Here is an 18,174-nt window from a genome sequence, read left to right on the forward strand (position 1 = left end):
ATAATGAAGACACTAGGTCTCATTTGGTGTCACTGAATATTGATATTCCATTCCACTTTCTTTTGTCCTTTTTCCCACTCTTCTGTTAATGTATGATTTCATCTATAGCTTTTTCCTTTCTTTTATTTTCTAATTTTATCTCAAAATGCACTATACTAAACACCACTGAAATCCAGTGATGTTTAGTATAGTGAATATCTACTGTGCATCAAGGAGTTAATAATTTTAGGTAATAATTTTTCATCAATTTTCCCCACAACTCCAGGAATCTAGGCAATAATATCAAATATTGATAATTTTAATTTTTAACCTTCTCATGCATGAATTTTTATATTCATTTATAAAAAATTATAATGGCATGATACAGTATCATTTAATCTTACAGTATTACCATTAATTCATTAATTTTGCTAAATTTGTGTCCTATATATGTAAAAAATGATGTCCTAATCTGAGGACATCATGCACTTATGCCCACAGACTATAAACATATTTCTATGGAAATGACTTAGACTAAGAAATATATTTTCATTGAAAGACATTACAAGTATGACAAAACAGATTATAAACAATTTATATTTTGCTGAAACACTGCATGAGTGATCAAAATTTGAATTACTTAGGTCTAATTGTTCTACAAAAAAGTAGAACAATTAGAATTTGCAGGCCCCAGTCCTGAAGATACTTTCAGGCGCAAACTTCGTTTGCTCACACTTGGATAAAGGATTAAACTAAATTTATTATACTCTAACCAAGTGAAAAATAAATTTTCAACAGCTTTTTCTAAATCTAGAGTAATTTATTAAAAAAGGGTGGCACACCATTTGGCAACTCCTATAGGTAGAGATGATCTGCTAAAGCTTCTGCCTGGTATCTCAACTTGGGCCTGGCTCCCACTGAAGAGACCTCAATAAAGATCGAAACTAGTCTGGATAGTGGCCCTTCCCTTAATGCATAACATTAGACATATCCGCAAGGAGATGTGTTTTGCATTATAGGAGATACTGAGACAGGAGTGTTGGTAGCTTGCTCCACCTTTGCAATGAGTTGTCCTGGTGTTGTACCACCTTACCCCAGTCCTGAAGATACTTTCAGGCGCAAACTTCGTTTGCTCACACTTGGATAAAGGATTAAACTAAATTTATTATTATAGTCTTATTATCTTTGCCTCATTTTGTATAGAAAGACTGAAAACATTCCGGAGAGATTGGAACCTCACATCTACCACAGATGTATCTTGTTTTACTCTTGCAGTGTACATCTCTGCAATGATTGGCATTAGCACCTGGTGTCTTCTTTGGGAAGTGTCCACCACCGTCAAAACATTTCTTATGGCGCAGAGTGAGTTTTGCGTTTCTTTAGTGCTGGTGGTGTCTGACTTGAAGGGCATTCTCGTTTCTTTGTACCTAGCCGAGTTAAACCTTGATATATCAAAAGAGTTGCCACTCTTGATTTGAATTCCAACAAATCCAATTTTTTGTTTTTCTTCCCATTTTCAAATGATCCATACATTACAAACAAGTACATTCAACATATGGTAAAAAATTCTCATATACCATCGTTTGTTCCTGGTACCATTTCGATACTAAGCCACAAGAGAGTCCATAAGGTCCACTCCACCCATATGTTTGTTATAAACAACTATGCTGCAAGGTATTGGAATTTCAACATACTTTTTTTCTTTCTGGCTATTGAGTTATCAACCCATGATAACTACCCTAGTGACAGTAATGCCATCAGAGGATGTGATAACTGACATGTTTCCTTGTTCCATCTTCTGCAAATCCTTTTTATTTTTCAGTTTCTTGTCAGCACCTTGAAGTTGATTTCTTCTGCATGTACCCACATAATAAATATCATCTTCCTTTAGTTTCTTAATTAGGGGATGCTCGTGAAGAAGTTGTCTGCGTATACCTTGAAGTTCTTACCAGCAAGATCACAAAGCCTAAGTACTACATTTTCACTTGAACTGAATGAGTCTGAATTTTGTCTTCCAGGATCTGCACCTACATAAAGATCAAAACAATATACATAGCTTGAAATACCTGCCCTCACCCACATTTTGAAACCCCCTTTTTTTGGTTTCTTAGGTAAGTATTGTTTGAGTTGTGAATGTCCCTTGAATGGAATCATCATCTCATCTACTCTGAAATTCTTCTGGGCCTATTACCACAAGAGACTGAAATTCTTCAGTCTCTTGTGGTAATAGGCCTTTTTTTTATGCCTGATGGACCTGGCTTTTGGTTATCCATCTGTAAATGCCAATTAACACACTTACTATTCATTTATGTTTGCAAAAATAAAATTATAAGAATATTGTACAACTATTTGCATAGATTACATTACAAACTTATTGTCCTCATGTGAGGACAGGTTGTGTTCAAGTTCGTTTTATGAATATGGTAATAAACATGAACAGATTAAATATTCACACTTCATCTACAAGGTAAAACCATCTACTATATAAAATTATACTAATCTTCCAGAAGACTCAAAATCACCAAATTCAAATCAACAAAACAGCAGCTTTTCACTTCCTCCTTGATACAACCATGCACTGCAGAGAGATTGGTATTCCTCTAACTCTGTTGAAACTTCTGCTATCTGGTAGTTTCCTAAGAACACTTTGGTCTCCCCAGATGAGGGTACATGCATACTGTAGCACTAAATTATGAATGAATGATTATTTTGAGGGAAAATATATGTGTGATCATAGGGAGGCCCTTATGCATGAGAGTGTTAAGCTGTTATGCCAAATCAGTACATGAAATGAGAGCTTAAATACATAAATATACCACTAATACTATTTGATTTAATTAACTGATAGTGATCTGTAGCCAAATAAATAAGAGGACTCTAGCTTTGATCTAGTATTTTTCACTAGAAGTTGGACTGATAGTGTTAATTGGTGACTAGTTAGATTTGGCATGCTGTGTGGACTGGAATGTAGCTTGTCCTTCTATGTGTTTGTATACTCCAGGTGACCTTAATGTGAAAGTTGAAAGATTGGGTAAATATCTTAGTTTATATTAAATTTGTTATTATTCTAACATGATAATCATCTCCATAATTTACCATAACACATAATGGTGAGAAGATTGATTTTAACTGGTTATTACTATCAACTTTACCAGTTGCAGCATAGTACTACACTAATTTATTTTTGTGTATTGCATTTTAAGGGTATTTTTTGAAGTTGCTAAGATTCCTCCACTGAACCTGAAATGAAAACAAGAAGTATGACAGAATCAGATGTTCTCTAAGACCTGCAATATTATGGAAGTGTGTTTACATGTACACATATATTGTGTTGAATGGTGTGTGTTGGGAATGGGAGGGATTGGAATTCTGTGTCTGTAGCAAATCATCAATTACAATATTTTCTTGTATTATCAGAATACAATTTTTGTACTTCAAATTCTTTTACAGGTCTTTGTAACTAAATCAAATGCCAAAAATTAAAATTCAAAGTTTATTATCCTGAAATTTTTAATTGAATATGTGCAAACCGTTCATTAACTCTTATTTACTGAAATATGCCTCTGCTGTATATTAGTGTAAATATGTTTTGTAAAATTTATAAGCATGTTTTTTATCAAAATTTTCATTTATATCACATTTCAAATTATTATTCTCATCTCTTATATCATAATCCTAAATATGTCATTATTTTATTGAAGGAAAACTTTGAATCTGCTTGTTTGTCAGAAGGAAAATATGTATATATATGTGCATATGTGCAAGTTACTAAAATGTGAAAATGATTCTAGCTCAGAAATGTGCATTCTTATTTAATTAAAAAAAAAAAAAATCCAGTGTTACCTACCTTGTATGTTTTACATTATTAACACTAATTAACAGTGATAAAATTTAAACCGATAATTTATGGATACTTGATGCCTAGCTTTTTCTTCATGAATTAAACACAAATTTTTTTGTATGATATAGTATTACAAAAGGTAGTTTGACTTGAAAGTGTGCATCATTTAATTAATACAAATCTATTTTTTTTTAAATAAAATAAATCCTCTAATGGCTTTTATTCTCAAAGGAAATTGGCAGCCATCTGGTCTTCACCATTAGTTGTCAATGAAACTATAAAAAGTTTTTGTATACAGAGTTTACAAGCGATTATGAAAATGCAGAACTTCTGCGGAAGAAGGTTTTCATTTTCATACAACCTTTGCATTACTTAAAAAGAATTGCATAAGAATCCGCATGTTTGCAATTATTTTAATGCTTTGGATTAAGGATTTCTCTGGGAACAGGTCATTCTTAAATCGAGGTTGACTTTGATGAGTCTGCACATTCAGGGATTTTGCATACCATTTGACTTAACTGTTTCATCTACTGAAGAAGCCTCAACAACCTTGGGCTAGGAGGTGAAGAACTTTTATAAAGTCTTTTCATTTAAAGAGAATTCACTGGTCTCATACAGAAGTGGTAGTTTTTTAGCTTGGGATTTTCATTCCTACAGTACATGAAAACCAGCCAGAAGAACACTACAATTCACAAATGCTAGCCTTATAGCCCTTAGTTGCATCATCAAATTCCAGACATATACCCTCAAGGGATGTACAGGATATGACAGTACTACATGAAAAATTTACATCATTCCTAACTTTCAATCTTCTAAGGCACTTTTTACTGTATCCATCCACCTATATCTTGGTCTTCCTCTGGGCAGAGAACACTTGTTTTGCTAATCTTTCCTCTACCATTCTGTATAAGTGACTATACCACCTGAGATTATCTCTGCTAACAAATTCCTGGATGCTGACAATGTCAAGTTCTTCCTTATTATCCTCATTTTTAATGTGATATTGCCATTGATGCCATCTGTTCATGACCCTAATCTTTCTCAGGACTCTCATATCTGCTGTCTCTATTCTTTGGTCAAGTGTTTTACTTCTGACCCAGCTCTCAGATCCATAAGCTAAAATTGACTTGAATACTGTCTTGTATACATCTAATTTAGTGTTTTGGCTAATTTTTCTCTTATGCCATATAAATTTATTCAGATGACTGCCTACCATACCAGCTTTGTTGATTCTGTTGTCTATTTCCATATTTAATTTACCATCTTCAGTAAAAATCGTCCTAAGTAGCTGAAATATTTTACTTGTTCTTATAGGTTCTTCCATTCACAATACAGTTCATAGTTTCGATGTTCCTGCCTATTTTCATTGTCTTTGTCTCGTTACTGCTGACCTTCATATCTATTACAACAGTTATTCAATTTAGTCAGGGAAGCTTGTAGTGGATTTATTTAGAAGTACATCATCCGCATAAAGCAAAGAGTTGAGATTAACATCTCCAATTTTGATATCAGGTTTAATACCACTTCCCTTCATAATGTGATCCATATAGATACTGAATAACAGAGGGGACAATATACATCCTTGTCTGACACCAGATTTAATATTAAACCATCTTCCTGTACTTCCTTCAATTCTAACTGCTGACTTACAACTCAAAACACTAAATATTGCCTGATATAATGCCCCATTGACACCATGTAACTGTAACAATTTGAATAGCTTCTCTCTCAGCACCTTGTCATATGCCTTTTCCAGATCTACAAAACTTAAATACAAATCTTTGTTATATTTCCATGATTTCTTAACAATTTGTCATAAAGTGAAAATCTGATCTTGACAGCCTCTACTTGGCCTGAATCCAGCTTGTTCTTCACCAAGCTTCTCTTCCACAATCCTTCTCAACCGTTTCTCAAGTGTAATTGCATATATATCTTACCAGGAACACTTAATAGAGAAATACCTCTGTAATTCTCACATTCAGTTTTATTTCCCTTTTATATATGGGTATTATGAGATCTCTGCTCCAATCATTTGGAATTCGTCCCTCTAAACTATGCAGTGCAGCCACTGTAAGACTTTTATACTTCCATACTAACTTCCATACTTTGCAACTCGTTGCAAAGGTGGAGTAAGCTACCAACAATCCTATCTCAGTATCTCCTATAATGCAAAACACATCTCCTTGCAGATATGTCTAATGTTATGCATTAAAGGAAGGGCCACTACCCAGACTAGTTTTGACCTTTATTGAGGTGGGTGAGAGTAAAGAATAAACCCATCATCGGCCTATTGAAAAATAAAGGGGTCAGAGTGCCACCGAAGTGAAGTAAAAGAGGGGTAAGGAAGTGAAAGAGAGGTCAAGGTGGGGTGCTGGGGGGAGGGGAAGAGGAGAGGAAGTGGAATAGGATGAGAAGGGTGGGTGGGGAGGTGGGGGTAGGGAAAAAGAAGAAAAATAGGCCTAAGCTTATTATTCTCATCTTGCTAGCTTAAAGCTATCAAGTGATATTTCCTCACCCTCCTCGGAGATCTGCCTCAAGAAATCAAAAGGACCACGGAGGTAGCCGTTGCCCGGGTAACCCGCCCCTTCAGGGCAGCCCGCCCCGAGTTGGCCTGCGCTGCCTGGGTTTTTCCTCCGAATTACCTCCGTGGGAGACCAGGATACAAAACAGACCTCGGGGGGGGGGGACGCAGAGACCAAGAAGATGACTCGGAGTGGAGCTGCTGCTGCAGATGGAGATCTTAAAGCAGCAGCAGCAGGCAGAACTTGATGGTGTTGTTTCGGACAGTACACAGGATTGGAGGTGAACACCACTTGTTAAATTTGGTGTCACCCAGAGTCTCTCTCTCTCGAGATGTAAAAACCTCCTGAAGGAGCCATAGAACATGTAGAGGACGATCCGAGAGAGATCCAACAAACTGGGAGGATTAGCATAGTTGGAAAAGATGACTCGGAGTGGAGCTGCTGCTGCAGATGGAGATCTTAAAGCAGCAGCAGGCAGAACTTGATGGTGTTGTTTCGGACAGTACACAGGATTGGAGGTGAACACCACTTGTTAAATTTGGTGTCACCCAGAGTCTCTCTCTAGAGATGTAAAAACCTCCTGAAGGAGCCATAGAACATGTAGAGGACGATCCGAGAGAGATCCAACAAACTGGGAGGATTAGCATAGTTGGAAAATTTTTTCCTAACCTTCCAGATGTCATATTTAAATTCATTGATGATAAATACTAGTAACTTCTGCCTGTTGTTGGCTGGTGGAGCGAACTGCAGGAAGATCACTTGCTCCTGGAGTAGGAGGGGGATGCAGAGCACATCGCTTAGCCTCCTCCAGTTGAAGATGATAATGGGACACCCATAGAAAGCATGCTCTACGGTGTCCGGGCTCCGGCAAAAGCTACATAATGGGTTCCAGTTGTTGTTGAACCACCACTTATTCACATTGACTGGAAGGTGTCCATAGGCTATCCTCCAGGCCAGGTCCTTTCTCGACGGAGAGGTGGCCAAAGAGGATGTCATTGTTGTTGATTCCTAGATCCGGAACGTCAGTATGAAGGATGTTAAGGAGATGATCATACCACATCTTGCTGTTCCGGATCCCGGCAGTGTTGACACCCGACGAGCGGAGTTGTTGTACTAGCTGGCAAAGTCTATTGTAATCCTCTGGAACAATATCCGCCTTGGGACCCTGGTGGGCTGGGATCCCAAAAAGGGGAAGCTTAAAGCCTAAGAAATACCGCACAGGATAGCTGCAGGGATAGTTGGTCTGTAGTATCCTGCTAAGATGGAAGGCGGTATTGCTCAGGTATTTGATGTTAAAGACGGGGAGGCCAAAGTCCCCCAGCTTCTCCGGAAGTTGAAGGATCTTCATGTCAATCTCCTGGCGTAGACTGCCCCAGAAGAACTTCAAGGGTTTCCTGTAAAGCCAAAGTTCTTGATCCTCGCTGATGTTTGTTATATTCACGACATGCTGGTACATAGGGCACAAGATGGTCTTGATGACAGTGGCCCTAGAGGAGAGCGACAGCTGTCCATTTGTCCAGTCCTTGAGACGCTCGACTGTGGTGTTGATAAGTTGTTGAACGTCGAGCACGGGCTCTGCTGCAAATGGGACCACCAGGATGGTGAGGGGGTCTCCTCTAGGGACGAGACCCATGGGGATGTTGTTTAGGTCCCAGACTCCATACGTCTTGATCTTAGTTTTGTCGGGGTTGGGTGTTAACCCCGACACTTTGAACCTCTCTAAGATATTGAAGAAGCTCTGTATGGAGTCGTCCCTGATGGTGCCCACCACGTCGTCCGCATATGCAATTACTTTGGAGTCATCTGCGGTGAGTGGTAGTGGAATCCCTCTCACAGCACGTGAGCTGTTGACTGCCCATAGAAATGGCTCAAGGGCTAGTGCAAAGAGCAGTGGACTGAGGGGACACCCTTGTTTGACCCCTTTCTGGATGTTAATGGAGTCCGAAAGGTGTCCGTTGACGAGGAGGCAGTGGAGCTGTTCCTGTAGCTTCCTCTGATGATGGAAAGCAGTCTGCTGCTGACCCCAACTTTCTGCAGGATGTTAAACAGAAAGGAGTGCCGGACGCTGTTGAACGCTCGGTTGAGATCGATGGTCAATAGTGCCATTGAGTACATCTTAAGGTTGACCAGACGTAGCAGTTCTCGGATGAGGATGAGATTAAACTCCATCGATCGGCCAGGAACACCATACACTTGTGTGCTGTTGATGACTTATCTCATCCCCAGCTTCAGTCTGTCATTGAGAACATGGGCGAGGATCTTGTAGTCCGTGTTCGACAGACTGATGGGCCTCCAGTTTTTGATGTTGGATGGATCCCTGTTGGCTTTGGGGATGAATACTGTATGGCATTCCACGAATTCTCGCGGCACGTTCCCTGTGTTGAGAAAGTTGTTGAATAGTGCCACGAGAATGGGGAGGATGTAGTCCAGGCTTCTCGATAGAGTTCTGTGCTTAGTCCGTCTGGTCCAGGCGCTTTCTTCGTACGGCACTGCTTGAAGGCTGATGTTATTTCGGCCTCTGTAATTGGTGCATCCAACCCTGCTTGGATGTGAACAGGGAAGGGGGTCAATATTCCAACAGGAGTAATCTTTGGGGTACTGTTGTCCTGGTAGAGGGTGTTGTAGTACCCCCAGGAGGCCTTCAGGATGTCGGGTGTTGTGGTGTAAGTACACCCGCCTTCAGTGATTGTGGTGATGGTTCTCTCCTGTCGAAAATTGACATAGCGCCTGTTGTAGAAAGCAGCCGATTGCCTGTCTTCCGAGCGGAGGTGGAGTCGGATCTTGGTGTTCTTGTCTTCCACTTGCTTCTGTCTCTCCACTTCAATGTCGAGATTAATGTCACGGATGGCATTGTGACATGGAAAGCCTTGGCGTTGGCTGGTCACGAACCAGCTTCTTTCCTTGTATAGATCACGAAGCCGAGATCTTCTGAGGAAGACACGTACTAGGCCCCATTTTATCATGTTTTCTTTGATGTTAAATTTTAGTTGTGCCCACGTGTCCCAGTCCCAGCCAACGGTGCTCCAAGTGGAGCACAGTTGGTTAAGCTTAGCCGAGAACAAGGACGGGAAGTCTGGTGGTAACTTCCAGGGGCCGGGACCAACTTCTACTGCTTCTAGTGGATGATACGTGAGCACAACCATTTTGTGGTCCGAGATGGTATAATTAATTTGAACGTGCCTTATGGCTTCGGATCTGGAGACACGGGAGGGTGACAGGTAGAACCGGTCGAGCCGTGTGCCGATACCTTGGCCTGTCCACGTATAATCCCGACAGTAGGGGTTGTGAGCCCTCCAGATATCCGTCAGCTGGAGATTCTTGAGGTGAATTCCCAGTTGCCTGTAGCCAGCAGTACCTGTATTGGGATTACCCCCCACTTTATCGTAGGCCGGGTCCGCCATGCAGTTAAAGTCCCCCATCAGAATGACGTGATGGGCGCCATATAAGTAAGTGTAAAGTGACTGGAAGAAAGTCGATCTTGATGTTGGATCTGCCGGGGCGTAGATGTTAATGTACCTGGTGGTACAGCCCCGGTACTTCCAGTCAATGGCGAGAACTCTCCCTTCTGCGTCCCTTTGGATGTTATAGAAGGTTCCGAGGAGGGGGGCTAGCATAAGTACCCCGACCCCGGCGCTGTTTCTGTTGCCGAAGCTCCAAAACGATGTTACGGGGTACTTATGGCTTAGTTCCTGCATGTCCTTGTAGTGGAAAAATTGTGTTTCATGCAGGAACAAAAGCCGGATGTTGAACGCTAGCATGCGCTTCCACTCCTCTTGTTTTGATGGTGAGCGGAGCCCTCTAATGTTGAGCGCGGCAACGCAAAAAGGGGGTGGCGGCATTATGATGTTTTACGTTGTTATACCCGGCCTAGGTCCTTGATTCGCAATTGCTTGACATATTTTATTAAGGCTTCAATTTGTGGGGGGGAGGTACTATATCCCGCACCCTGCAGACCGGCTGCCAGTTCTGCATACGAGCTCGAGAGGACCTCGAACTCGTGACGACTGTTCTTAATCTTGAAACTTGCTAATTTATTGTTCACTATTTGATGGTCAAAGCAGTTGAACTGGGAGCCGGTGTGTCTACTGATTTTAGAGTTAATGCTCTCTTGATGGCGGGAAGGGGTTTCCACCTCCATTTCGGACTCAGATGTTGTTGAGTCCGTGCTTTTTCTGGAGCGGCTTCGATGTTTTTTCCCCATTTTAGGGGAAGCCTGCTCCTTCCTCTTCTTAGGAGGTTCTTTGGGGGGTGGAAGTTGATGTTTCCCTTCCTCTGTCTTCTGTTCTTCTGCAGGGTGGACACTGACTACTATAGGGGAAATATTAGAAGCGTCTACAGACGAAGCCTCCTCCGATGTTGTTGAGGGGGGGGGGGATAGCTGGTGAAGTGTTATCCTTAACTTCATCTGTATCCTCGGTTGTTCGTTGTTCCTCCGTCGCTGATAGTGGTACGGTTGAAACGACCGAGGGGGGACTGTTTCCTCAGCTGATGTTGTTGCTGGGGGGAAACAGTACCTTCTGCTGTTGATGGTGCAGGACGTTTCGTAATTTTCCCTAGAACTGTTTGAGAGAATGTTTTCTCCCCGATGGTGTTGGGGAGTACCGGAAATTCACCGGCGTCTTGAGCAGGCTGCGGGTTCAACGGTTCAATCGGTGCCCCTGCCCGCTCTGCAAATGTGCGCAGAGGACACGATGTTATTTTGTGCTCTGTATTGGAGCACTTTCGGCAGGGGTGTGGGCACTGGCTGGAGATGTGCCCGTCGCCGACGCAGTTGAAACACTTGGCTCGGGAGCCGTCACTACCCAGATGTTCAGTCGAGCCACATCGCAGACACTGTCTTTGTACCCCGGGATAATTAACCATGACAGGCGACGTGCCGATGGTAACGAGGTTGGGCACTGGCTGTCGCATGTCCATGGTAAAGGTGACTTCGCCGGAGTACCAGGCGGGGTCCTCCTTAGAGCCGCTCTTCTTTATATTACTCACTTTCCCCCACTTGCTAAAAGTTTGTACAAGCACATCTCCGGCTTATAGATATTCCATAGGGAAGCGGTCGATCTTAGTTTGATGTACTTGTGACCCCACAATGGTAGGGATCACCTGCTTCCCTTGGACGGGGAAACCCTTTAGAAGTTGATCTCTCGAAGCTAAATTCTTGACTACTATAAGAAATCGTCCTCCTCCATACGGGGTGAAGAAGTAGATGTTAGAAACTCCTATTATCTCCTTAAGGGCTGTAGTCAGTGCTCTAGGATCCTCCATTCCTGGAATCTCCACTCCTAATGTCCGGGTCCTGGGGGGGGGGAACGGGGATTACTCTGCTCATTATTAGTCTCTGCGTTCTAGAAAAAAAGAGAAAAATAAAGAGTCCTAAGACTCTGTAAGAAAATCCCGTAGTGCGTATAAACGCACTACCAGAAAGTTAGTAGAGTTAGTACTAAGAATACAAAAGGTTGGTACAACAAACTAAACAAGTATAAATAACAAAATATTAGTAAGTAACAAATTCAACAATGAATAAATACAATACTGTCCTGCGGCAATTGAGGTCTCATCAGTGGGAGCAAGGCCCAAGTGGAGATACCAGGCAGAAGCATTTGCAGGTCATCTCTACCAATAGGATTTGCCAAATGGTGTGCCACCCTTTTTTAATAAATTACTCTGGATTTAGAGAAAGATGTTAAAAGTTTATTTTTCACTTGGTTAGAGTATAATAAAATTAGTTTAATCCTTTATCTAAGTGTGAGCGAACAAAGTTTGCTCCTGAAAGTATCCTCAGGACTAGGGTAAGGTGGTACAACACCAGGGAAACTCGTTGCAAAGGTGGAGTAAGATACCAACTGAAGATACCTCAATAAAGGTCGAAACTAGTCTGGGTAGTGGCCCTTCCCTTAATGCATAACATTAGACATATCCGCAAGGAGATGTGTTTTGCATTATAGGAGATACTGAGATAGGAGTGTTGGTAGCTTACTCCACCTTTGCAACGAGTTTCGCTGGTGTTGTACCACCTTACCTAGTCCTGAAGATACTTTCATGCGCAAACTCTGTTTGCTCACACTTGGATAAAGGATTAAACTAATTTTATTATAAAAAAAAAAAATTAGTACTGTGCGAGACAATACGCGTATCTCGGGAACATGATTTATTTGTTATGAGACATAATGTAATTGGCGTGAAAGTTCATTTCTTTGATGTTTAATGATCTGATTAAAGTTTTCCAAATTTCCGGTAGGATTAGACCTTGATTTTTATTTAGGTTTCCTGTTGAATGGGCGACTATAGCAGCTTCCTTGAAGGTTCTGGAATGGCAGTTCTCTTCTATATAGGGCATATGACTCTTATTCCACTCAATCAGATGGTTGGTAGTGGCGAAGTTAGAAGAAAGGCCTGAAATATCTTGTCTGTTGTTTTCTAATATAGCCTATGAGCTCCTTCTGTCTCGTTTCGAAGCTTCTAGAGGTCTGAACAATGTAACTAACCCCACAGGAACAAGGTATATTATATACTCCAGAGTACTTTTAGAATGGATGAGGGTCTTTCGGTGATCTTAAAAATTTCCGAATAGTATTGACTGGCTTGAATGCTACTCTTATATTGTGTGGTTTTAGAAGGATAGCCAATTTTTGGAAATGCTGCTAACAAATGGAATAGTTATAGTACTGATGTATTGGGTGTCATCACGTTGTCTTTGTGGTATCTTTGTGGTATATCCAAAGAGAGAATCTTGTCGCAGAGTCTTTTAGAATAACCATTTAAGGATAGCTCTCTGGATATTGTAGTTAATTCTTGTTAGTCATCTTGGTCTGTGGTGTACTGTATAGCTCTTTTCTTAAGCATATGGATAATGCTAAGTTTCTGGGATATATGATGTGACGAGTCGAAATGGAGGTAGCGTCCAGTATTCGAAAATTTTAATTTTCTATACACAGACAGGTTGATACTCTTATTGGTTTGTTTCTTTATTACCATTAATCAGTGATGGGCCAGTTATCTCTAATTTCCTAATGGTGAAATGGTCTCCAAATTGGCCACACAGTCTCCAAAAAGTCTGATAAGGCTGAAACGGCCTTGTCTACTGCCTAAGGGTAAAAAAGACCTTTTTTTTTGTTACCTCATTTTTATCGTCATCACCTCAGCAACGTTTCTGCTCATCCGGGTAAATGTTCTCAGCAGTAACCACGTTAAATTGTGTGCTAGAAACTGACCTGTTGTGGGGTGGGGGGGGGGGGTTGGCGTCATTCATAATACTATTAAAAACTAACAATATATTTCTAAATACACTAACAACTACAATAATATACTTAAGATATACCAATTAATCGAAGAAAACACTGAAAAAATTAACAAAAATCACCGATCTTACAGGAGTTTCACAACCAAACATCTACACACCAAATATATCAACAATGATATTACTAAATGCAGTAAATATAATGAATCCACTAAAAAAGAACTATAATGGTCTAAAGTTACACCATTTAATTTATAAAACTCAATAACTCAGAAAAGGATCTGTTTTGCAAGACCTTCCTAAAAACACGCTGCACACAAAAAACCTATAACTAGATTCGAAGATGAAGGATCAGTGGCTAGCTAGGGGAGATGGAAGGGGCGGCACTTTGAACCTTTTTGAACTTTTGTAGTTAATTCTAAAATACACTCTCGAGAACTCCGTTCCAAAGGTATTGTAATACTACTGCAAATGTTCCTCACAATTGCTGTAAGTGTTGCTAATTGTGAGAGGAGTTTTTCTAAATAAAATTAATTAATTGAATAAAATCTAAATAAAATTGATAAAATTGACCTACATTACTATGAAATGACTTCGCCAATATCACCGACAAGTTTGCTAACAGAAATGCAAGAAAAATAATATTTTAGAATGTTAACATTAAAGTTTTACTTCAAAAATAAACATAGTGTATTAATTTATTTTCATTATTTATTAATTTATTTTGTAGTATTTTTGGTATGTATTGAGAGGGGTGGCAAAAGCTCTAGCTATGCCACTGCAATTGAGGGATAAAAGAAAGACATCTGAAAGTGAGGTACATTTTACATAATTTAGTCTAGTTATCATAAATAAGTGGAGTTCCTAGCGGTATACGCAGTGAACTACGGCATAAAAGCGGACTTATGCCATGGTTAGAAAGGGAAACCCATTTTGCGCATCCCCTTTCGTTTCGTGCCTGGAGTGAGAATGGTATACTTCGTGATAGCAAAATTCTTGGATACGGCATTATAACATCATTTAACTGATGAATTCGAGTGGTGGATCAGACTGGAGGCGGCCATAATGCAGCGTGGGAATCAATTCCAACAGTTACAAACAACAACTCATTAATAGAGTGAAGGAAACCCAGGGCTGTAAACGCAGTTAGTGACCGATATCTTCAATAAATTATCTCCTAAACAGGAGTTCTACTTCGCATTAGCTGAAAGCTGATTAACTCTCTGGAATGTAGCTCTCTGTATTCCAGGCAACTGGAACTCTGTGTGGCACATAGCATCATAGTCATAGTGACATAGCATCTAGTCATTGAAACTGACTGGTGCTATGTCAACTGGACTCAAGATCAATGGCGATCAGTACAGTTTACAGATGAGTCACGATCTGCTTTATAAAGTTTCAATGGGGTGCTCTGATCTGAAAAGAATCATGGATACATAATTACCCCTCTAATATTGAAGAGACACTTGGTTGGAGGTAGTGTGATCTGTTAGGAAGACATCTCGTTGGGTGGACGCATCGACCTTCATGTGCTTCCTAGCGGAACTGTGAATACTGTTCTCCAGGTTTGTGCGATGAGAACTAGCCTTATCGTTTTATTGTATAAATGAATCTCTTACCGTCTCTGCATACGGTTGAACTAGTATCTTCAATTAGATACTATCGTACAGATTGAGTAGCCAACTAGGTCTCTTGACCATAATCTTATTGAGCACATATCTGATATGCATTAGTAGAAGTGTTTCTACCCTCAACTACCTACCAAAAGCCTTAAGGAATATCGGAGAGTTTTTAGTGATAGTCTTGAGTGAGCAATTTCTAATTTGTTACCGGTGGAGATTGAACTATCCCCTCAGTCTTCAAAAGTCAGATAAGACTAAAATCGCCTCGTCTACTCCCTATAAGGGAATAAAAGGCAGTAGCTATTTTTATTTCCAGAATCAATGGTTCTTATTACCAGCTGATCTTGGACACCATTCTAAACATTAAGAAACAACATTGTGAAAGCTGCATTGCTGTGTGGGGTGACCAAATTGAAGCACTTTCACAATCTCGTTTAGACTTCTTCTTCTTGACTATCGTCTTCATGTGCCTATTTGTTGCTGAATTCAATTATTTATATTAGTAGGATGTGTGTTTGTTTCGTGTAACGATAATTGAAAAAAATATAATACTTTTCATATTTTCAACAGTGACACTCATCATAATTCAGCCTTGTATCTATAATAAAAAATAACTATATGTTATTTTAACAAAATAAAATAAGATTTACAAAAAAATAGTTCACCACGCATACACACCAATAATAAAAGTTTCATATCTCACAGAAACAAGGCGCGTAAGGATACTAAAAATACACTGCCGTTTGAGCAGTTACATTTGGGAATGTCGTAACGTGCAATGACAAGAGCAAACGAATATTGGCGTTAGATGGCAGTGCATTTGTTTCGTAATCTAAAGCGTTAATCGAACATTTCCAATTATTAACTATTCAATCAATGTCAAAACATAATCTGTAACATTTGGCATGTTGTACTGCATTTATATAATGTTGTAAGCATTGTGTCCCAGTGCTTTTGTACGGAGCCGCCACTGCTTTGCATGTTAAATGAGTTGCGTGCCACCATTGTATTATTCGTTTGAAAGAGACATGTAAGCGTCGGGTTTTTTACGAATTAGAAGTTTGTGTGCCACAAAAGGTGCTTAAAAAAAATCGAATCCCCGCACGAAAATTTGAAAGGTTTATAAGCCACTACATGAAACATTCTGTAAGATCTCAACTTATACCCCAAATATGCATACTGTCTTGAATGCCTGTCTCAGAGAGATATCTCGCAAGGCGATTTGATATGCAGATTTGATGATGTCTTGAATCCTGTATTCAAGGATTGGTATGGATTGTGGATAGTGCCATGTGAGTTTTAGGAATAAAATATCCGATATGACGCTCACCCTTCTCCAAATCTATGCAGGGAAGAAAAGCTCTTAGTTTGTTGCAGGGCGTATGATTTTGTTGCAGAAGGACTTACTGATTATTTCAAAAAAAAAAAAAAAAAATGAACCATGTTTTTTTTGTATGTTTTAGGTTATGGCTTTTTCACCAATGAATGGCATCTCTAAAGTCAGATGTGCTGCCATGTGGGTTGTTGTCATTCTTAACAGAGTAGAGATGAGACACCCTGGTGGCAGAAGAGATGTATTCCATCTGCTTATATTCTGCTTTCTCGACACTGATTTCCTGTGAAAAACGGTACGAAACGCTGTTATCTTCTGGTCGACTGACATCAAGTCCTGCCCTTCCCGGAAGACAGATCTGTTTTAGGAGAGCCAGTTGGTTTTGATACATATATAAAGTAGTACATTTCTGATTGTCTTTTCTCGAAAAAGTGTTTTGCAAGAGCTTGAAGAAGAAATTTTTCTAAGCCTTTTTTCGACCGGTTCCCGAGTTAGTCGGTTTTTCTCCCGGAAACTCGGGTTTTTCGTCCCGTAAACTCAAGAAAATCGACCCTAGAACCCACACTATTCCAGACATTAAAATATATTGTGTTAGGATTAGGGATCAGGAGATGGCGGCACTTGTTGTGCCGTCTCTCTTCACTGCATGCCACTTAATTAGTGATAGCCTTGGGCCAGTTTTCTCTGATTGATTGCCAGTGGAGATTAAACTGCCCACTCAGTCTCCAAAAGTTAGATAGGGCTAAACTGCCTTTGCCTACTCCCTATACGGGAACAAAAAGGTCTTAGCTGATTTTTTTTTTTTTTTTTTTTTTTTTGGATAACGGATAACACATGACACCCAATAAACACAGTGCTCACATGAGATCGACTTCCAGAGGTTGGCACATATTCCCTATTGTTAGAAATTCGTACATATATTCTAAAACCAGAAATCAATAATAATCTCAAACTAGTGTGATGATATTATTATAAACAAGGAAGGACGACTCATATCTATCTGAGGAGCACATGAGTAATTTTTGCTTATGAGTCATCCTTTAGACACCATTGAATATTACCTTCACATAAAGATAACACTAACTAAATTCTGATCTTTTGAACTTGTAACAGAGGATTTAAGATGAAAAGTATACTACGAGAGCTAATATTCAGTTGGAATAATAATAATAATAATTAACTCTTACCTGTACGAATACAAATGAAAAAAATTCAAAATTTCAGAAAGCAATAGCATTATACATAACAATTTCTTTGTGGTGAAGACTCATCTTTATTTCCTAAAGAAATTTGTTTTTCAGATGAAATTATTGTAAGATATGCTATGACAAAACCATCTTGTAGGTGAAATGAATTACCTGCAAAAGTTAAAAAGCAGAATTCTTGGTTAAATAAATACAACCACCAACTGAAATCGGACATTACTTCACTTTCACTGGACAAACTAAGAGATTGTATAATACAATCAACATGGAAATATCAAATATTGATCACCAAAGGTATAGAAAAATCGATATTATTAGGCAGACCTGTTCTTGATTTGAATGGTATTGGTTGTCCAAAACATGAAGATATAGTATGCACTTACTCATGTTACTGGAAACATAAACAAAGATTGCCAGCAAAGGTTGGTCGATTGGTAG

General features: G+C 39.7%; 1 protein-coding gene across 2 annotated transcripts in view; it reads left to right on the top strand.

The window, feature by feature from the left end:
• CycB3 (cyclin B3) overlaps positions 1-3,480 on the top strand; it is a 144,669-nt gene extending 141,189 nt beyond the window's left edge. For both annotated transcript variants that reach the window (XM_090412181.1, XM_090412183.1), the window contains exon 9: positions 3,183-3,480. In XM_090412181.1, coding sequence (XP_090268307.1) covers positions 3,183-3,228 — 46 coding nt within the window. In that variant the 3' untranslated portion in view covers positions 3,229-3,480. The remainder of the gene's footprint in view (positions 1-3,182) is intronic.
• Positions 3,481-18,174: the final 14,694 nt, after the last annotated feature.

The sequence above is a fragment of the Typopeltis vanoorti genome, chromosome 22 (genome assembly GCF_054136105.1).
Source record: "Typopeltis vanoorti isolate ZY-2024b chromosome 22, IOZ_Tvanoo_1.0, whole genome shotgun sequence".
NCBI classification, from domain to species: Eukaryota; Metazoa; Arthropoda; class Arachnida; order Uropygi; family Thelyphonidae; genus Typopeltis; species Typopeltis vanoorti.